General features: G+C 37.6%; 1 protein-coding gene across 1 annotated transcript in view; it reads right to left on the bottom strand.

Annotated features, from left to right (window-relative positions):
* LOC150098230 (betaine--homocysteine S-methyltransferase 1-like) overlaps nucleotides 1-23,583 on the bottom strand; it is an 88,396-nt gene that overhangs the window by 63,552 nt on the left and 1,261 nt on the right. Inside the window, exon 2 of the mRNA XM_090405927.1 lies at nucleotides 11,543-11,681. Coding sequence (XP_090262053.1) covers nucleotides 11,543-11,681 — 139 coding nt within the window. The remainder of the gene's footprint in view (nucleotides 1-11,542; nucleotides 11,682-23,583) is intronic.

The following is a 23,583-nucleotide window of genomic DNA, read 5'->3' as shown; positions in this document are numbered from 1 at the left end:
TACTATATTAATGGAACTGAACTGCAAGAAGTTGACGAGGCAAGGGACTTGGGAGTTATTGTGGACAGAGAACTTAAGTTTAAAGGGCATACTGCAAAGATTGCCAAAACATCACATCAAATTACATGGTTGTTGAAGAACACACTAACAACCAGGGATAAGGAAGTTGTTTTACTTCATAAGACATTAATTAATAAGACTGCATTTGGACTATTGTGCACAGATCTGGTCACCTGGATTTCTTGGTGATGAAGAAATGGTGGAGAGGATTCAGAGGTGAGTTACAAAGATTGTTGCAGGTCTGTGGAATGTTCCCTATGAGGATAAATTGAAGATCTGTGGGCTCCAAAAACTAGCTGACAGACGTAGGAGAGGTGATATGATAGAAGCATATAAATTATTGAAGGGATTTTACAGGATTGATACTGATGGCATTTTTAAGACTAGTGCAGGAAGGGAGAGAAAGAGGGGCCATTCCTGGAGATTATGTAAGAGTGGTTAACAAGGGTGTTAGGACTAGATTTTTTACTTGGAGGGTTGTGAAGGGGTGGAATGCGTTGCCAGAGGTGGTTGTGAATGCTTCGTCTGTGAATGAATTTAAGGAGAAGTATGATAGGTATTGTGTAAATAATGGTTAGTGTGTCAATGTGGAGTCTCCCGCGATGAGTTTTTTTTGACTCCATGGAGACACCGTTATAATAATAATAATAATAATAATAATAATGTTATAAGAGCTATCAATGGGTATTCAACCTCCTCTGACCAGGCCCTCTGAATTATGTGGTGTAGCCACCTCAAAACTTTTATATCCCCATACTTAAGCATTTCTGGTTGAATATATACTCCAGCTGTCTTTTCCACATTGAGTTTTTGAAAACTTTTTCAACCTCAAGTATTGATATGTACACCTTTGCATTTCTCTTGATAGTTTTCTAGTATAGCTGTGTCACTGCAATACCATTGATATTAAATTGAAATATCACAGATATGAAGTGCATCAGGAGTGATGCTTTTCAGCCATATTAACATCAGTGAAGGCAATTGACATTTAAATTCACAGCAATTTTTAACTTCACTTTTTTTTTTAATACATAAAACAATTTCTTGGAGGATCCTTTCATAACTAATAGATTAAACAAGTTATATTTATTTTCAGATGAAAATATTAGTTATTAGTAAACTCCATTAGACATACTTATATAGTAAATAAATGTGCTCTGTTATGACAGTTGTTCCTCTAAAAAAAAAAAAAGAAAGCCATCTTTGATTATTTTACAATGATTTGAAATAACATTTAATAAATATAAAAGCAGAAAGTATTTTATAGGAATTCCTGTCTTATGCTAAAAAATTTCATACTGGAATTTGTACAGAGGGTATGTGCAACCAGTTTTTTTTTTTTTTTAAAGCAGATGAGATAGCAGAATGCAACAGTTCAGTGTGCAAAGTACAGGAACAGTTTAAAACATAATAAATATATGGTTGGTTATTCCACTGTTTTCCCATATCCTTGGAAGCTGAGAATGAATGCTGCTAAGGGAGTGAGGGCTAGATTTTTCTCTCATTGGGCAGTGTGTGATTGGAATGGACTGCCATTGGATGTTGTGAATGCAAGCAGTGTGAATGAATTCAAGAATAAATATGATAGCTAGTGTGTGTAGTATGTGGCGTCCCTCGATGAGTCCCTGACTACCTGAAGGAGTCTCTTAATAATAATAATAATATTCTATCGTATCAAAAATCTCCCCAGAGTCAATCCAGTAAATACTTCTCAAGATCTTAAATTGTCATATCAATCCATCTTTCCAGACAGTAGAATGCATGCACTCAGACTCCTCATAGCCAATGTTCTCAGTATCATTCTGCCATCTGCTGCTGCTGTACCCTCTCCATGTTACCTCATATCAATCAAATTATAATGGCCAGATCTCAGCATAGTAAACTAGACTGCCATCTGATTAGGGATATATACAAATGAATTACCATCCTCTTATCTCTGCTGATTAACATTCTCCTTAGTACTGCAGTCATCTTCTAGGGTGTTTCATAATCTTTGCAATATATCCTCTGAATTTTAAAATTTCTATATAGTATTACTTCAAGATCTCATGCTTTCTCCACTTCTTTCAATGTAACATAAAGTGCATACAGCCTCCTATCTATGGACCCAAATTTCAAGTCTTTATATCTGGCTGTTAAATTGGTATCCCCCATTTATTTCCTCATTTTCCTCCTGAAGAACCACAATGGAAAGTTCTCATAATTGAAGGGTTAAATAACTGAAGTACAATTACATAGTACTCTACCATGCAAAGATCATTGTTTTCAAGGTCAGATAAGCAATAGATTACCATATTAATAACTGTCAAGTTTCACATCTGCAAACTGAATACTCCCTGCAATTTAGTGATGTTACTGACAAAATAAAAGTTGAACAGTAATGGTACCAGTACTTTACTCTCCCCAAACACGTGTACTTTTAACCTTCCTACTCCACAATTTGTTCAAAATACTGCTTGTTGTATATGTACAACCGATATCAGAAAACCAATTTTTAATTCAATCCACTAACTCAATATCTAACCCCACATGTGCAACCTAAATATCAACTTATCATGTGGCACTATCAAATACTTTTGTAAAATCTAAAAAAATGAAAGTGTATGTATGCTGACTGCTCTCATTAATTATAAAAGGCAACAAGATTACCAAAACAACAGCATCCCTTAAATCCATGGCTAGCATGGATTTAAGGGATGTTCTCAATATATTACCTTAATCTGTCCAATTCTGTATATGAGCTATACCAATTTTTTTCAAACTGGTAACAATCCCAGGAGAAATACATACAAACCATTCCATAATATGATACATCCATTCTACCACCATCCTTACCCAAGAGGACTATACTACCTTCCTTCACTCTTTGGGAATGGAAGGAAGGAATTCAAACCATTGCAAGGCTTTCATTAAACATGAAGGACAATGGTACAGTCAGCTTCTTTTCATGTTCCTTTAAAACACATCAAAATCTAATCAAGTCCCACTGACATCTGGAGTTGAGATGCATCTGCTTCATCCATTTCTAATCCTACAACACTGTATTCTTCAGGAGTAAATCTGGCTTTACCAGGGAATGAAACATCCTAATAAAGGGGTCATTTAACAGCACCATTACATCATCTACATTGTTCACCTGACTACCATTTCTCTTTCTCCTCCTGATGGCCACATCAAAGAACAAAAGAACTTTTTTGGATTTCTCCTTGGATTGCAGTGCTAGTTTTCTCTTTTATTCTAATTTTTCTCTCCTTAAGTAATCTGGAGGGAGGGACAAAATTCTGTATATTAACCAGCACTTATTAACATTTTTCCTCCTCGAGATCTTTATACTTTTTCAACTCCAATTATATTTTTGTATCCTGATATAGGTTTTTATAATATAATAAAATACTGTATATTTTTATAATATATTAATTTATATTTCTCTTGTTTTAGTTAAACAAGAATGTATCCCTTCTTGTTTAACTAATCTATGATCATTTTCTTTCCCTTGTTTTTCAGAACTCTTGCTTGGCTACTAATAACAGGTAGCTGAAGGAGGTGAATTATGTAATTTCATATTACCACCATAAAACTATCATCCAGTTGAATTATCTAATCTTAACCTATTAAATGCTAATATACTACAGGATTACAATCTCACTGATGAGATTCATAAAATACTCCTCAGCTTTACACATTATGAGGAGTGCCTCTCATTCTTCCCCTCTCATCCTCCACTCTCTATATGGATTATACAGAGAATGTATTAATCCAGTAAAGTCTCCTCATCAATTTAAAACATTTCTATACAGTTCACCCTTGAACAACACAGGTTTCAACTGTGCAGGAACGCTTATATGGATTTGTTTCAATAAATATTTGAAATTTTTTTTGCAGATTGACAATTTGGAAAAAAACCCTCTCAGACGAATCACGTAGCTTAGAAATATAAAAAAACATTAGTTATGTCATGAATACATAAAATATACAGAAATCTATTATAAAAAGTTTAAATTTATCAAAACTTATGCACACAAACACTTACAGACCGTGTATGGCACCATTTGCAGTCGAGAGAAATGTAAAAAAATGAAAAGATGCAGTATTAAAATAAACTGTATTAAATTAATTAGTTAAATTTAATTAACATAAAATAAAAATTTTATAACAATTCATTCATTAGTATATAGATTAGGCTACCATGAAGCAATCACATCTATTACACCAGTCTACCATGAAGAAATATTGCTTCTTCCTTATCAATTCGTACTGTACATGCATTTTCTCTTCCTTATTAGTATTTCGGGCAACTCCAAGGAGTCGACAGACTCATTGAGGGAGGCCCTGACATCATGTCAAGAACAACTATTCGACATTCACACAGTATCTATCATACCTCACCTTGAACTCATTCATGGTCATAGCACCCACAACAGACTCTGGCAGCTTATTCCACTCATTCACCACTCTCCGAGTAAAAAACCTAGCTTTAACACCTCAGCTAACCACATTCTTGCCCAGCTTCCAGGTATGGCCCCTAGTCCTCCCACCACCAGTCCTATTCTCAAAAATATCTTCTGGATCAATCTTATAGAAACCCTTCAGTAATTTGAATGTCTCAATCATATCACCCCTTTTCTGCCTATCAATGAATTTCTGCGACCCACAAATCTTCAACCTATTCTCATAAGGTTCATTCTACAGACCTGCTAACATCTTGGTCACTCGTCTCTGGATCCTCTCCACTTCCTCCCCATCACAAAGAAACGCTGGTGCACATAACTGAGCACAGTAGTCCAGATGGGGTCTTATCAAGGCTCAATACAGAGGAACAACAACTTGTTTGTCTCTGCATGTTAAAGTATTTTTCATAAGCCAAGTGATTTGGTGAGCTGTTTTAGTCACTTTTGCAATGTGCCCCCTAAACTTCAATTCCCCTATCCACCAACACTCCCAAATCCCTGGCCTCATCAATCTCCTGGAGTACGGTTCCACCAATGTGATATACTGCTGCTAATCATTTCACTCTAAAATGCATAACCTTACACTTTGCCACACTAAATTGACATTCATTTTCCCTAACCCAGTCGTACAAACTATCCAAATCATCCTGCAAAATTTTGACATCCTGTGCACTCACAATTGCTCTACCCAACTTTGCATTATCAGCAAACAAGTGAACACTTTCTCTCAGATCCTTTCCTATATCGTTAATGAACAAATTAAAAAGTAGTCGTCCAAGAAGAGAACCCTGCGGCACACCAATAGTCACAAGCCGTCTTTTGGACTCCACTCCTGAATAAACCACTCTCTGGTATCTCTCCACCAACCACCTTCCTATCCATCTCACCAACCCTATATCCATCCCCATCTGCTCCAATTTACTGATTAGAGTTCCATGTGGCATCCTGTCAAAGGCCTTGGCAAGGTCCAGTAGAATCACTGTAAACCCATTAGCCTTATCCAGTTCAGCCGTCACTGTGTTATAAAACGTGAGCAAGTTACTGAGGCATGATCTACCCTTCACAAAACCATGTTTTCCCCCATACAATATCCCATTTTCATCTATTCAATCCTGTATTCTTCTCTTGACTAATTTCTCCAAGACCTTGACAACGATTCCTGGTATGCTAATCAGTCGGTAATTTACAACAGCAGTCTTGGAACCTCCTTTATGCAGTGGAACTATTTTCCCCTCTTTCCACCCTTCGGGACTAACCCAGACCCGAGACTCAAATTAAACAAAATGGTCAAGGGTACTGACAATTCTTTAGCCGCTTCACGTACGACACGAGCTGGTATATCATCCAATCCCACAGATGTACTGACATTGAGGTTTGCAATAGACTACTCACCTCCACTTCATTCACCCAATTACTGTATAATCTATTGGTTCATTCATTTCTGCAATCTCACCACCTGAAAGATATATTCTTGCAAAGTGCTCACTCAGTAATTCAACTATATCAACTGATTCGGTTACCTCCCTACCATCGGCATTCTTTAGATTCATTCTGACATATACATTTTTTCTTTTACTTGCAACATATCGAAAAAACTATTTAGGATTCTCTTTAGCCTACATGGCCAATGTTCTTTCATAATCTGCTTTTGATTTTCTTACCACACTCGTTACCCTTCTGGCCTGTGCTTTATACTGTTCATGTGTCTGCTGGTCACCTTTCTCCTTAAATTCCCTCCATAGTTGTTTCGTTTTTTGCAGCTCAAGCTTAATGGTGTTATTTATCCATTTAACCCCTACTTGATTTATTATTCGGACTCTAGGTATACAGTTGGCCATTGCTTCATGCAAACACTTCTTAACCACCTCCCATGCACTATCAACTTCTAGCCCTTTCAGTTGTACAGGCCATGGCACTGAAGCAATCAATCTCCTAAGCTTGTCATACTTACCAGCCCGATAATTCCACATGTACCCTGTCTAAATTGTAAATTCCACACCTTTAGCCACCTCCCAAGTCAAGACCCTATGATCACTCTCACCAATTGGTGGCAACGTGGTCATATTCATTACAGCCAAATTCTCAGATGCAATTACCAGGTTAAGCACTCTCTGACCCCTAGTATTTTCCATTGCATGCTGTCTCAGATAGTTATCCCTTAATAACTGCATAAAATCCAATTCTTTCCTCCCATGTGTCCCCTCTTCCTTCCAATCAATGTTACCATAGTTGAAATCTCCCATAATAATTACCCTCTTTCCACTCATTTCTTCTATTTGCTTATGCATACTATCTCCACCATCTATTCCATCATCTGGTCTATAGCAGCAACCAACTGTATATTTAATTCTGCTAGTTTCAATCTCACATCAAATAGCCCCAAATGTGCTCTTTTCTCTATCCTGTAGTTCCACTTCTATTCATCTTGGCTGTAGCTTATCAGCTATCATCAATAACACTCCTCCTCCCATTTTATTCTCCCTGTTACTTGTGAACACACCATACCCCTCACATTCAATCCCACCAGCTGTGTCATTTTCTGTCAGCCATGTTTCACTAATGATAATAACCCGTGGTCTGGAAGTGCCAACCAAGGCCAAAAATTCTTCCTTCTTGTTCCTAATACTTCTGGCATTTGTATACATGAATTGCAGAAGCCGATTTGTCCCATCCCTATTTTGATGCTTTATACTAACTATCCCATTCTGATTCGTGGTCTTTCCTACTCGCTTGGGCATATTACACACATTCACATACTCAACTGTCTCCCTAAAATCTGCATATATACCCCCCCCCCCCCTTAATAACTCTAGTTTCCCTGATTCTGCACATTTACTTCCACGACATTCGACAACACATTTTCAAGTCTCTGTACTGTACACCAAATCTATTCAAATGTAAACCATCCATTCTATATAAATCCTTTCGCCCATCAAGCTCATTCCACACCACTCAAAACATAATTCACACATAAAGTCATTAGCAATTATGGCCCTCCTTCTATACTCTTCACTGTCATACCGCGGCAACAGACTCACCATCCTAACTCTCTCACTCTTCTCTTTTGCTACCTCAAGCAATTCCTTCAAATCCTCTCTCATAGCCTTTTTGTTTCCTTTCAAATCATTTGTACCTGCCACCACTATCAATTCTTTCACCTGCTGCTTTTGCATTCTAGTCGACTTGCTTACATTCTTAACGTTCACACCAGGTTGGTACGATTTTGTTAAACTCTCAACTAACACACCTCTTACTAAGGAATCTCCATACAACACATGCTCTTTCATTTTGTTTACACTCACTATCATACTCTTATTTTTTCTATCATACTTTTGCCGATTATTAGTCGGTATGCTTGGTAAACATTTTTGCCAATGCTCCAGCTTCTGATTTGCCCTATGTATCGCTCCGCATAATAAAGCGATCTCACTCATTGCGTCAGTATCATCATTTTTATTCTCCAATGATTCATAATAATTCTATATGTTTACCTTCATTCTCACTTTCAATGCCACTCTCACAGCTATCAGGTACTACCTCGCAAATATCACCATTCATACCTCAAATATCACTGTTATCTAGATTCTCACTTTCATCAACAATATCACTCACACGACCTGAAGCACTCTTTAAATCCTCGCATTCTTTACACTTTTTGCACACATTCACTCCATTATCATTGTTTAACCAGTCTCCAACCGCTCTCCTCAATGCATACATTTCGCAAATGGTACACTGAATCAAATCCTTTAAATTAAGATTTTTAGACAAATATGGCGACCTGGACGCAATCTTTGTATTCCTCTTTATTGGAGCCATGTTCACAGATAATCGTATCTATCAATTTACTATTAAAATACTCAAAAAACACACAAAAATCACCCAGAATCACTAAAATATTAAAAGTAAACAATACTATGTAAATACTATGCAAATTCATCAATTTTTACTCAAAATATCACTTATCTGTTCAGGAGCTATCCACAAACATGACATACCATATAGCCCTCTAGTGGCTATATGATTTTCTTTTCTCTGGCTTACTTTATTGTAAGAATACAGTATATAATACATATGACATACAAAATGTGCTAATGACTGTTTATGTTAGCAGGAAGGCTTCCAATCAACAGTAGGCTATTAGGCAAGTTTTGGGGAAGTCAGAAGTTATACGTAGATGTGACTGTGCAGGGGAAAGGTGTCTCCCTAGCCCCATCAGGTGTGGCCATCCCTCCTACCCTTCTAATCCTTCAGGGCTTGCTTCCCACTAGTGCAAAAGATATGACTAGACTAACAATGACTTAAAAGATGGATATATAGTAATTTGAATATTTCAGAAGATGAAGTAAAGATGGGTGTTCAAAGGGGATAGATGTGCAAATATGATCCTCTCAAGATCATCTAGCCCCTCCTTTCTAATCGAACTCTCATCCCCCCCCCACATGGTTAACCCTGGAACCTGAGCAATCAAGTAAAAAAACTGGGTACCAATCCAGCTTGATCAGATAGAATGAGTGAAGAGAGACTAATCTGGAGAGGGGAAGGGATTTGAAGGATTACGATGGCTGTCTCACCAAACCAGCCTGCAGATAGCTGATAGCCAACCCAGCTGATTTTTTTTTTTATTCCAAAGTCTCAGGATGGATGAAATCTTGTCACTCTGGAAAATGTCATTATGTATAATACAACCATTCAGAGGTTGAATCCATGCAGCTAAATCATATTCAGTGGGGGGGGGGAACTATTATACAGATGCAATTTACATCTGTATAATCTAGATTTAAAACTGAGAAAATTTGTTTTGGAATCTGCCACAGCTCCACAATTACGCAACCTACATGAACATGGCTGTCTCATACTGCTAAAAATTTAGTAGTATGAGTATGTTTATAATTATGAGACCATGAAAACCAAATAATCAAAACCACCTACTATGTCAGCAGAGAACACTAATTAGAACTTCAAGATTACAAGTTTACTACCGGGCTCTTTTTCTCTATGCATGTATGTACATGCATATTCTTATCTTTATGTCTGAAGGTGCAAGAGGTATAAATATTGGCTTAATTAAAATTTAGTTCATTAATATTATTATTATCCAAGACCTCATGGAGTCAAAGCCTCATCTGGGAGGTCCTTTTATCATACACACAGCTCATCATACCGTGCTTTGAACACATTCAGACTCCCTGTAGACACCACAATCTCAGGCAAGGCATTCCAATCATTTACAACTCTGCACGAAAAAAAAACCTGCCTCTCACTCCCCTACTCACACCTTCTTTATACAGTTTCCAGGGATGACCTCTGGTTCTCCCCTGATCTCCCACTATTTTCTGTAGAACTTCTCCAGCATTGATCCTATAACAACCCCTTACCAACTTGTAGGTTTCTATCATATCTCCCCTCTTCCTCCTGTCCACCAGACTCTGCAAATTACATCTCCTCAATCTTTCCTCATACTCAACATTCCAGAGGTCAGAAACTACCTTAGTCAGTCGCCTTTGGACCCTTTCCAACATCTCTTCATCCTTCTGAAAACCCGGTGACCAAATCTGGGTACAATAGTCCATGTGTGGCCTAATCAAAGCCTTATACAATGGAACAAGAATCTCCCTACTTCTACATGTCAGTGTCCTCCGCATCATTCCCAGAAGCCTTTGTGTTGTCTTCACAATTTTGGCTGTATCCCCTAAATTTCAGATCGTTATCCACTATCACCCCCAGATCTCTTATTTCTTCCACCTCCAACAATGTATCCATTTTAACAATGTACCAAGCATAAATTTTGCATCCCATCTTTGTTTTCCAAATTTTAAAACCTTACATTTTGCAACATTGAACTCATATCCCCATTTCCATGCCCAATCACTCAATTTATTCAAGTCTTCCTGCAAGGTCACATGGTTCATGTGACCTTGGATATCTCCATCCAAGTCTTCACCTATATCATTAACACACAAGTTAAACAGTAATGGTCCTAAAACAGATCCCTGAGGCACTCCGCTAGTGACTTTCCTTTTCCTAGACATCACTACCCCCATACACAACTTGTTGATACCTATCAGATAGCCAATCTCCAATCCAATGCACCAATCTAATATCCAACCCCATCCGCTCCAGTTTGACTATCAATTTATCATGAGGTACTTAATCAAAAGCCTTTGCGAAATCCAAGTATATCACTGTGTATCCTTCTCCTCTGTACAAGGAAGCAGTCACTTTATTGCAATAAGTAAGTAGATTACTAAAACATGACCTCCCTTTAGCAAATCCATGCTGTCCATCAAAGATTATACCATTGTTGTCAACCCAACTCTGGATCCTAGTTCTCACAAGCTTCTCCAACAACTTAACCACAACACCTGACACACAGATAAACCTATAGTTTAATGCTCGAGTTCGATCACCTCCTTTATGAAGTGGCACAATCTTGCCCTCCTTCCACTCTTTAGGGACTTGACCGAGTGCAAGACTCATATTAAAAAAATATGTGAAGATAGGTGTCAACTTCCTGGCACATTCCTTCAGAATATGTGGCAATATATTATCAAGTCCCATAGCCTTATTAACATCTAGTTTACTCAACTCCCCATACACCTCTTGCTCACTTACAGTCAGTCTCTCCTCCCCATCATCTACTGCTCTCAATCTCTCCATGGAGTCACATTCACAAGATTGAAAGACCTGTATGAACTGCTCATTAAGTATCTCCGCCACACATTCCGCAACATTTTATTTCTTCCATTAAACACAAAACCGTTAAACAAAATTCAGAATCCACACCAGGTTAAATATTAACAAAACAGGAAAATGTTAATCATTAGTTTTGGAAAGAGCAATTGGGAACTACTTGAGTTTGAATCTTGCTAGTGTATTACAGATATAGCAGCCAGCAAGATCCAGCATTTTGATATGCATTCCCAATGAATATCAAACTTGCAAAATAACTTATGTCACAGTTTAGTCTAAACACATTTCCACGAAGTATATTAGTATATGGAAGAAGTTTGTAAGATTACAATTCAGAGTACCTGCTTCAGGTGATTCAACAGTTGCTTCTGGTGTCCATGGTCCAGCTTTTACGTATCCTCTTTTTTCCAAAGAAAAAACGAAACCTCCATCTCCAATTACTACACTTTCTTCAAGTCTCTGTAGAAGACCTTTCTTATCCTAGGTGAGAAAAAAATGTTTACATAGAATTTATTTTTCATACAATGAATACAATTTACTTTATTACTTGTAGGATAAACAGCAGAAGAGACTAAAATGTTGATTTAATGGAAGACACTATTAGGACTATACCAAAATATGTCCAAGTTGCCCTGACATTCAGGGACTAAGCCATACCATCTAAAATTAAGTACTCTATACATTATGATATTATTTGAGTTGAGAAAGAGTTACAAGTTCCTGATTGCTTTACTCTTGTGTTCCTATTTGTTAGCCTTGACTGTTTGGGAAGGGGAAGTTGCTCTGCACCAGCATCTGTGCTGGAGCAGAAGCAACAGTTTATTATGATAACATGTTGTCTTCCATTCAGTCAACATGTATTGTAAACAAACCTACATATAAGTTAAGCTCAAATTACATAAAAAGGAAGCCAATTGGGATTACTACAAATCACGTTATAAAAATCTCATGGCTAAATGCTACAAGGCACAGAGATAATGGTTAATTAGCGACTTCATTTGTCCTCTTAGTTGCATGCAAAATTTCTGCAAATGGTAAGCATGCTTGTTCTCTACTTTGTTTTCTTCACAACAACAAAAAAAGCTCAGCAGTCACAAGTGACTTTTTTGTTAGCATTCAGGTGATTACTTAAAATGGTCTTATGCATTTCATATAATATTTTAAATGAACTTGAAAAAACACTGTTCTCTAGAAGAGGGCTGCCAGTTTATGTAACTGGCAGCCTGCCCACAGTACTAATATATACTATAGACTTACATGGATGAAATTTGCATAAAAAATAGTTAATTTTATGAGTTTAGAAATGTATGCTTTGAGCAGAGCGGTTGGAGTCTGGTTAGACAATGATAGTGGAGTGAATGTGTGCAGAAAGTGTAAGGAATTAAAGTGTGTTTCAGGTCGTGAGAGTGATATCATTGTTGAAAATGAGAATGTAGAAAATAGTGATATGCGAGATATGAATAGTGATATTTGTGAGGTAGTACCAGAATAGCCGTGAGTGGCGTTGAAAGTGAGAATGAAGGTATAAATACAGAACGAATGAATTAATTAACAGATAATAAAAATGATGACAAGATGCAATGAGTGACATAGCACAGTTACGTGGAGCGATGCATAGGGCAAATCAGCAGCTGGAGTGTTGGCAAAAATGTTTACCGAGCATACCAACTAACAAATGGCAAAAGTATGATAAGAAAAATAAGAGTATGATAGTGAGTCTAAACAAAATGAAAGAGCGAGTGTTGTACAGAGATTCTTTAGTAAGAGGTGTGATAGATGAGAGTTCGACAAAATCGTACCAACCTGGTGCGAACATTAAGGATGTAAGCGAGTCAATTAGGATGCAAAAGCAGAGGATGAAAGAATTGATAGTAGTAGCAGGAATGAATGATTTGAAAGGAGACAAAATGGCTATGAGAGAGGATCTGAAGGAATTACTTGAGGTAGTAAAAGAGAAGAGTGAGAGAGTTAGGATGATGAGTCTGTTGCCGCGATATGACAGTGAAGAGTTTAGAAGGAGAGCCAAAATTGCTAATGACTTTATGCGCAGATTATGCAGGAGGAGTGGTCTAGAATTTGTGGATGTATGGAGTGAGTTTGATGGGCGAAAGGATTTATATAAGACAGATGGTTTACATTTAAATGGATTTGGTGTACAGAGACATGGAAAGGTGTTGTTGAATGAAGTGGAAGTGTATGTGCAGAATCAGGGAAACTAGAGTTACTAAGGGGGGGGGGGGAATTAGATATGCAGACTTTAGGGAGACAGTAGCGTGTATGAATGTGTGTAATATGCCTGAGCGAGTATGAAGGACAACAAATCAGAATGGGATAGTTAGTATAAGGCATCAAAATAGGGATGGGACAAATGGGCTTCTGCAATTCATGTATACAAATGCCAGAAGTAGGAAGAATTTTTGGCCTTGGTTGGCACTTCCTGGCCACAGGTTATTGGCATTAGTAAAACATGGCTGACAGACGATGATATAGCTAGTGGGATTGAATGCAAGGGATATGGTGTGTTCAGAAGTGACAGGGGAGGAGTGTTATTGATGATAGCTGATGAACTGCAGCCAAGGAGAACAGAAGTGGAACTTCTGGATAGAGAAAAGAGCACGTTTGAGGCTATTTGGTGTGAGACTGAGACTAGCAGAACAAAATATATAGTTGGATGCTGCTATAGACCAGGTAATGGAATAGATGGTGGAGATAGTATGCATAAGCAAATAGAAGAAAAGAGTGGAAGGAGGGTAATTATTATGGGAGATTTCAACTATGATAACATTGATTGGAAGGTGGAGAGGACACACGGGAGGAAGGAATTGGATTTTATGCAGTTATTAAGGGATAACTTCCATTACATGCCATCTGCGACAGCATGTAATGGAAAATACTAGGGGGTCAGAGAGTGCTTGACCCAGTAATTACATCTGAAAATTTGGCTGTAACGAATATGACCAGGTTGCCACCAATTGGTGAGAGTGGTCATAGGGAGGTGGCTAAAGGTGTGGAATTTACAATTCAGACAGGGTACATGTGGAATCATCAGTCTGGTAAGTATGACAAGCTTAGGAGTTTGATTAGTTCAGTGCCATGGCATGTAAAATTGCAAGGGCTGGATGTTGATGGTGCATGGGAGGCGGTTAAGAAGTTTTTGCAGGAGACAATGGCTGACTGTATACCTAGAGTCTGAATAATAAATCAAGTAGGGGTTAAATGGATCAATAACACCATTAAGCTTGAGCTGCAAAAAAAAAAAAGAAACAACTGTGGAGAGAATTTAAGGAGAAAGGTGACTGGGCAGACACATGAACGGTATAAAGCGCAGCCAAGAAGGGTAATGAGTGTGGTAAGAAAAGCAAAAGCAGATTATGAAAGAACATTAGCCATGTGGCTAAAGAGAATCCCAAACAGTTTTCTCGATATGTTGCAAGTAAAAGAAAAAATGTATATGGCATAATGATTTTAAAGAATGCTGAGGGTAGGAAGGTAACCGAATCAGTTGATATAGTGGAATTACTGAGCGAGCAATTTGCAAGAGTATATCATCCAGGTGGTGACATTGCAGGAATGAATGAACCAATAGCTTATACGGGAATTGTGATGAATGAAGTGGAGGTGAATAGTCTATTACAAAACCTCAATGTCAATACATCTGTGAGATTGCATGGTATACCAGCTCATGTCATATGTGAAGCGGCTAAAGAATTAGTGCCCTTGACCATTTTGTTTAATTTGAGTCTCGGGTCTAGGTTAGTTCTGAGGGGGTGGAAAGAGGGGGAAAATTGTTCCACTGCATAAAGGAGGTTCCAAGACTGCTGTTGTAAATTACTGACCGATCAACATATCGGGAATCGTTGTCAAGATCTTGGAGAAATTAGTCAAGAGAAGAATACAGGATTGGATAGATGAAAATGGGATACTGTATGGGGGACAACATGGTTTTGTGAAGGGTAGATCATGCCTCAGTAACTTGCTCACGTTTTATAACACAGTGACGGCTGAACTGGATAAGGGTAATGGGTTTACAGCGATTCTACTGGACCTTGCCAAGGCCTTTGAGAGGATACCACATGGAACTCTAATCAGTAAACTGGAGCAGATGGAAATGGATATAGGGTTGGTGAGATGGTTAGGAGGGTGGTTGATGGAGAGATATCAGAGAGTGGTTTATTCAGGAGTAGAGTCTAAAAGATGGCCTGTGACTAGTGGTGTGCCTCAGGGTTCTGTTCTTGGACCACTACTGTTCAATTTGTTCATTAACGATATAGGAAAGGATCTGAGAGGAAGTGTTCATTTGTTTGCTGATGATGCAAAGTTGGGTAGAGCAATAGTGAGTGCACAGGAGGTCAAAATTTTGCAGGATGATTTGGATAGTTTGGAGGACTGGGCTACAGAGAATGAATGTCAATTTAATGTGGCAAAGTGTAAGGTTATGGGGTGAAAAGATCAGCAGCAGTATATTACATTGGTGGAACCGTACTCCAGGAGATTGATGAGGCCAGGGATTTGGGAGTTATGATGGATAGGGAGTTGAAGTTTACGGGGGAAGATTTGATGAGCTGATTTAGGGCTAAATCAGCTCATCAAATCACTTGGTTGCTGAAAAATACTTTAACAAGCAGAGACAAACAGGTTATTGTTCCTCTGTATTGAGCCTTGATAAGACCCCATCTAGACTACTGTGCCCAGATATGGGTGGCAGGCAGGGCCGGATTTAGACTTGCTGAGGCCCTAAGCTATACAAAACCCAGAAGCCCCCTACTGTTTTAAATTATATCAGCTGGTCTTTTTGTTTTTTTATTTGAGGCCCCAGCAGATTGCGAGGCCCTGAGCTGTAGCTTTATTAGCTTATACATAAATCCGGCGCTGCCGCCAGGGTTTCTTCTTGATGGAGAGGAGTTGAAAGAATCCAGAGACCAGTGACCAAGATGATAGCAGGTCTATGGAATGAACCTTATGAGAACATGTTGAAGATTTGTGGGTCGCAGAAATTCATTGATAGGCGGAAAAGGGTTGATATGATTGAGACATTCAAATTACTGAAGGGTTTCTATAAGACTAATTCAGAAGATATTTTTGAGAATAGGACTGGTGGTGGGAGGACTAGGGGCCATACATGGAAGCTAGGTAAGAGTGTTGTTAGCAAGGGTGTTTGAGCTAGGTTTTTTACTTGGAGAGTGGTGAATGAGTGGAATAAGCTGCCAGAGTCTGTTGTGGGTGCCATGACTGTGAATGAGTTCAAGGCGAGGTATGATAGATACTGTGTGAATGTTGAATAGTTGTTCTTGACATGATGTTAGGGCATCCCTCGATGAGTCTATCAACTCCTTGGAGTTGCCCGTAATAATAACATGTAGAAGGATTCCAATCTAAGCATGCGCATTACTGTTTTTTTTAATTAAATTCCTATTGTCTCGAAAATTGTACTTATGATATCTTATGATACACTAGACGAAATATTTACATAATAAAAGTTTACTAATGGCATATGTGTTACTTTATCATTATACACAACTCTGAAGTTATTTCCAATCCAATCGACTAGTTTGATATCTAAATCTTTATTTTAGAACATAAATATTATTTCTGCCATCTTCATTCTTTCTTTTCTTAATCCTCCTCTTATCTTTTACGATGTCAAGGTAAGTATTCTTGCAACCGCAACCATACTAATGGATAAGATGGCTAGCCCTATGCCTCCATGGTGTGTCCTATGTATGTAGATGCATGGTCACAGGGCCAGCTTGCCTGTTCTGGAGGAAAAAAACCCAAGTTTCCAGGTGAAAAAACTCCCTACATCCATATGAGACCGGCTAACTCCTCTTTTGGTGAAAGAGACCAGATAAAGGTTTCTCACATCACTGATGGGAATCGAAACCAGGTCTTTCCGAACAAAGGGGCTTCACCTACACCAACTGAACAGAGGCTCTGCCATCATGTGGAGTCAAAAAACTCACAGGAGACTCAGTAAGATTATCTTTCTTTAATAAATGCTTTGTTTTTTTCTTATTTCTTTATGTAAAATGACCCATAATAGTATCATTACTTCCAACTACAATAAAATACTCCCACCTTTAACTGTACATATTCCATGCTTATTAAATACTGCAATTTCTCAAAGTCCTGTCCTGATAGGAATTCAACATATCACTTCTTCTGCAGCTTATCCCACTTAAGTAGGGTCACTGTTTTTAATGAGTCTCCTCCACGTCCTCCTATCTTGGGCTGTAACCACATCCTCCAAGTTCTCCATCCTTGAGTCCTCCTCCACCAGCTCCCTCCATCTCTTCTTTGGCTGCCCACACTTCCTCCTCCCCTGCACATCCATCTGAATGACCTTTCTTCCCACATACTCGTCCTCTCTCCTCGTAACATGATCAAACCATCTCAACCTTGCCTCCTGTATCTTCACTCCTAAGTTCGTAACTTTCAACGTTTCCCTTACATAGTCATTTCTCAGATGATCCTTTCTGGTTACACCGCACATCCACCTAAGCTTTCTTATCTCTGCCATCCTGCTGAGGGCTCACTTTAGTGAGTACAGGCATGGCAAACCTGAGGTTCCTGATGCTGGATCATGCTTTATTTCATGATAATATAATAGATGTAATATACATCTATTATATTATCTGTAGATTGGTCCCTCCCCTTCTTTCTTCTCTTCTTGCTCCTTCCTCCATGCTATTAGAGCCTTCGAGAGCTAAGGGTGAATCTTTCCTATTTTGCTGTGCCATTTCGTCTTATGCAGCCACCAAAGGGGACAAGCTAGCTCCAATAGGTGCTAGTTCCAAGCCTAGATAAATGGTGAGGAGTGACATCAGAAAGGGCATCCAGTCATAAAACTTCACTGCCAGCTCTAGCTATGAACCAAATTCAAAATATCACTCTCAGTTTAAATTTTACCTGATAAACAATAACACATATTTCTTTTCTCTATCTCTTCTGTTAACATTACTATTATGTTCTTTGATATCAAACATTCTTTATCCAGCCAGGGCGTAGCCATAATATGTGGCTCATTTTCTCTGGTTAATAATTTAAGTTTCATGTTTAGTATGCTTTAATGTCTACTTTTCACCTTCAATTATTTTTATTGAATACTTAATATTATCCTAGATAACCTTCACTCTTATTCCTAGTCATTTGCCATAAAATTGAACTTTCATTTCTAAAGTCTTAAAAAGTGCCAATTTTATTATTGTACTTAGTTCAATGTATTTACTAGTGTTTAGACAGATTCCTGATAATGAACAATTCCAATTATTAACAAACCAATCCCATAAATTATTAAAATAGTCATGTACTGAGCATAATCTACTTCAGATCTATTAGCTGTCACTGTTCTGACCATAGTTTCATACCTATCAAATGTGGATGATTATATTAATGAAATCAACATTGAGTTTTAATTTAGCAGCTAACATGAATATTATAATAATTCGACCTCTGTCTTAAGTCAGTCATAAACATCTCCGAAATTGTCAGAGTTATTTAGATCATGTATCTAGTTCTACACGAACAGATTAAAGTAGCATTCTTTAAATCCAGCATGCATAAAAATAATCCATCTACCCTAGAATCTCCACAAATATTTTAATGCCAATATTTGAATGCGATACTTGAAAAATTTGTTTACCAAATAAAATCAACCAAAACGCAGTTGTTTTCTCTCTCTGCGAAAGTTACACACACAAATAAAATAAACTTGTGCATCTGTGAAATACACCTAATGATAAAACTTGACTCTACTTTCCTATGTGTAAGTGAAGAATTACCACCACTTTTAATACAATCAATATTCATAACGTAGAAAAGTTCTCATTTCGCTTCCTACCGTAGTGCGAAAGGGCATTCATTATAACAGCGTTTAATTGGAAAGTGAACTGACCAGTCTCTTATTACAGAGGTGATAGGTTTTCTTTCTCCTGTCGATATCTCAGTTTATTCAACCCACAAAACATGCACATACATATCGGATGATAACAAACCATTTACGGAGAACTACACATCACAGCCTTAGTTGCTTTAACGTAATCTTAAAAAGCTAACCAAAGCATACCACGCTACCCCTATAAAAACATCCATCAGATAATATTTTAATCATAATAACATGAATCAAAGTTAAAATCGTATTACAATAACAAATTTATCGGCAAAAGTGTAAAAAAATACTGAGAGAAAATAGTCTTTTCGAGACAATACACCTAGGTTAATATGTGAACTCAACCCGTGAAAGTTATCAAACACGCAGTTTCTCAATCCATTTTCGATCGTTAAGTGATTTCAAATTGGGTGACAAAAATCGCCTACCGCCTGAAGGCTTTCAGGAACATCCCTGGAATAGCAAGGATTTGAACCAATAAGACAATTGGTTGGAGAGTGACTATATTTACTCGACTAACCAGACCGGCAATTATCTGTTTTGCGATAACCCACTTGAGATAGGTTATCTTCGATGACGACAGAAAAGGGGAAAAGATATTCATGTCATAGGAGTCACAAAACATGACCTAACCTGCCATCGCAAACGGTAATGGATTACAAGAAATGTTCACTTACCCTATATTAATCTTTAGTGAAAATAAATAAATCGAATGAATATTATTATTACTTGGAAGTGCTACATGATAATTTCATCACAACTAGAAGCATTTAAAAATAAAATAAAGAAAAAATAAATAAACTAAGCAATAAAAACACGCGATTCGTATTCTTGTTTAATAAGCTTCGATTTTTAAGGTAATCAGTTTTGATGAATAATCGCTGCTTCTCAGCGATTATTCATCAAATCTGACTGGAGAACCACAATACTGTATTTCGGCAGACAGTCAGAAATTATTTTATGATTTTATTATTATTATTATTTTTTTTTTTTTAATGTTTGCCTTTCCTTCCTTTAAAAATGTGATAAAGTGATGATATTGTGCTACATTACGGGAAAAATTTTGAGGCTGTTTTTTTTTTTATTAACAATAAATTATTTACGTATACTCGAAAGATTTATTTAGTTCATTTTTATTTATATAAAGGGAAAAAAATTAAAATTATTTTAAAAACTAATAGGATAAAAAAGAAAAGTTCAAATATAAAAATCGTAACAGAAAATAATAGCGGTTTATCAAACTTGTGCTAAAAGGTTATGTCTATTCAAGATACCTTCTTCCGTGCCATCCTCTCTAGGGCGCCCCCGTTTGAAGAACGACGGGAAAGATCCAAATTCAATTCTCATCCTTACCAGAGGAATTTATGTAGGCATTTTCAACCGAAAGCGATTTAGTCAGTCAATCTCATACAAGATTAGCAGAGTTTTTTTTTTTTTTTTAACTTCCTTTCCTTTCTAGAAAGAAATTCGGTTTTTCTATCTCGTATACAGTCAAATAAGCTAGAGAACGCATGCAATTTACAAACAAAAACATAAAATTTGTAGGCAGTAGATGGTGTGGTGTGAATGGTGGATTATGTAGTGTGTAGATGTCCTCCCACGATATTCCTTTGAATCCGCGGAAGTGTTACGTAAATAACAATAACTTACATAAGACTTTTGACTGTTTGAAAAAAAAAAAAAGCTTTTTTCTGCTTTCTACTATATATAAAAATAAAAAGATTAAAAAAAACTGAAATCTTTCATTTTTCGCTGGAATCTATGAAATTCCCTGCTTGTAAACGTTCTTACTTAAAAAATTTGCAAGGTGGCAACTTTGTAGGCTGGGTCGACCAAGTGGATAACGTATCAACGAGCGAGTGCAAATTTCCTCCGCAGTACAAATACAAATTATTGTTTATTATTACATAACACCACCAGTAGACCAAGGATTCATAGCGGAAGCGCGCACCACATCATCTACACACAACATACCACTGGTTACCAGAGTATTGTGGGTGCCATTACTGAATGGAGTTCAAAGCAAGGTGTGATAGATATTGCGCATATTTTTATTTTTATTATTTGACACCTTCAGGAAGTCCACGGACTCATCGAAGGAGGGCACCAACTCCACAACTCCATCTCCACCATTCAATCACCAAATGACCGCAACTACACCAACGCCATCTACCGCCGACCACCACTGGTGTCGAACCCGCAGCCTTTAGGATGGAGAGCGGATACGCTATCCACTCGGCCAACCAGGCCGGCCCAACACTATCCAATATGTTGGATAGTGTTTGGCATGATGTTTAGGATCTCCCTTCAGACTCCATGCAGTACCCCATAATAATAATGACGACAACATAATTCATCAATCACATTAAGCCATCTACCAATACATACACTAATCAGCATTCACATACCAACCTCATTTGCCAATCCCTAATAATATTTTTATCAATTAATAGCATGCGTTCTCTGGCAGATTTGCTTGTATGTTGGATATAAAAAAAAATTGAAACCTTGCAACCGTTGTATGAGATTTAATACTAACTCACTTTCAAATGAAAAAAAAACAAAAAAAAACGCATAGTCCGTCTATTACAATGCAAGGACGTTTTTTTGTCCTGTCAATACCTCAACTGCATTAAGTTGGCGCATATGGATGTTTGTAAGTGTTTTCAGGCGTCGATGAAGTTCATCATTCAGAATGAGAACACCTTGCTTGGTGAAATGCTGAAGGTTTGCAGCATTTCGTATGCAGGATTCACAGAAAATTTAGAATTAAAAAAACAAAACAAAAAACCCGCCAGCCTGAGATCAAGTCTAGTAAGACATAATGCAACAGAGCAGCCCCTCCCCCCCCTTTTTTTAGAGGCTGAACAGTTGAATTTACTTCTTCTACGAGTTATTCCCGCTACCTATGCAGGGTCCGCGTGTTACTTTAGATACGACTTCTTGTTAGTACTACTCCCAACCGACCCGTCGCCTGGTCTGCCACTGGGGGGGGGGGGATATATTTTTGACTGTAGAGGCGTATATTCACGGAGCCGGTTTGCCTGTTTGCGGGATGAAAAACGCCAGATAAACTGGCGGAAAAAACCCTACTGACCGCGCCCAAGACCGGCTAACTTGACTATGCCTGAGGAAGATCCTCAAATTCCTCACGTCTACAACGGGAATCGAACCTGGGACACTCCTTCCACAGTCATATGGTTAGGAAGCGCAAAGCCACTAGGCTAACCGCGCGGTGAACAGTTGAATTTACTAAAGCTTAAAAAAAGAAGAATATTAATTAACATACTGAAAACTTGACTAAAGACCTCAGAGCTGAAACAGTATACAATAGAGTGATGAGTACCAGCTAGTAACAAATGAGTGCAGGAAAAACATGAAGATGAAACAAGAATTTTAAACCAATGACGAAAACGTTAAAACCAAAAAGATGTAAACCTTTGTATTTTAAATAACTGAGGAAGGTTTTGCTTCATTTTCAATTCTATCGATAACATCTCTTATTTTTTGCGTATCAGCTAGTTTTTTTGAGCCCACACACCTTCAATTGTTTCTTTATCACTCGCATCTGGATCCTCTCGACCACTTCATCACCATAGAATCCAGGTGTGCAGTTGTCCAGATGGGACCTTATTAAAAGGAATTAATCTATTTCTGCCTGTCAGGTTCTTCTTTAATAATCATGTAATCTAATATGCTATTTTGGCCAACTTTGTAATATGCCCTCTAAGCTTCAACTCCCTGTTCACAATCACCCGAGTCACTAGCATTCAATTTCCTGCAGTTCAGTTCCACCAGCACACCAGTGTGTTCTACTTCCAAAAGTTCATAACCTTACACTTGGCTAACTTAAAACTGGCAGCCATTTACCATTGACCATACTGCCAGTCTACTTAAGTCATTCTTCAGAATCTCTACATCAGTAAACGACTGAATATTTCCCATCAAATAATTTCTTATAGCACTGATGTACAATCAATATCACTTTTACCAAAACCCGCATTCCTTTCTTATAGCGTTTCGCGAGTGGTAGATAACCTTAAGAAGTCCATTACATGGATCAAAAGTCGAATCTTTGCTCCTTTTTTGAAAGTAATATAATCAAATCAAGCTAGCACCGAATAATTATCATCAGCAGTTGCATGTAACATGAAAGTAAACCTGGGCGGCTGCAAAGTTTATATATTACTTAATCTGAAAATAAAATAAATAAATAAAATATAGCTAATTTTCATAAGAAAGTTACTTTATACCTTTCTGAATATAATTATTTGTTAGGAATAAGATGCTATTACTTTTTCATTTCTTTTTTCCATTCCGGACAAAAAAATAACATAAATAAATAAAATAAATAACAGTTTTGAAGTGATACTGTTGTCACCGATGTCACAAATCTTTTAGAATTAATAATATACTGCATGATATAATTCCTCTGATTTAAAGCGGCTGGAAGCCCCTTCCTATGCATAGTGTTTATTCGCATTTGTCCGATATTTA

The sequence above is a fragment of the Typopeltis vanoorti genome, chromosome 16 (assembly GCF_054136105.1).
Source record: "Typopeltis vanoorti isolate ZY-2024b chromosome 16, IOZ_Tvanoo_1.0, whole genome shotgun sequence".
In the NCBI taxonomy this organism is placed as follows: domain Eukaryota; kingdom Metazoa; phylum Arthropoda; class Arachnida; order Uropygi; family Thelyphonidae; genus Typopeltis; species Typopeltis vanoorti.
The sequence above is the reverse complement of the archived record's forward strand: the minus strand, read 5'-3'. Positions and strand labels throughout refer to the sequence as shown.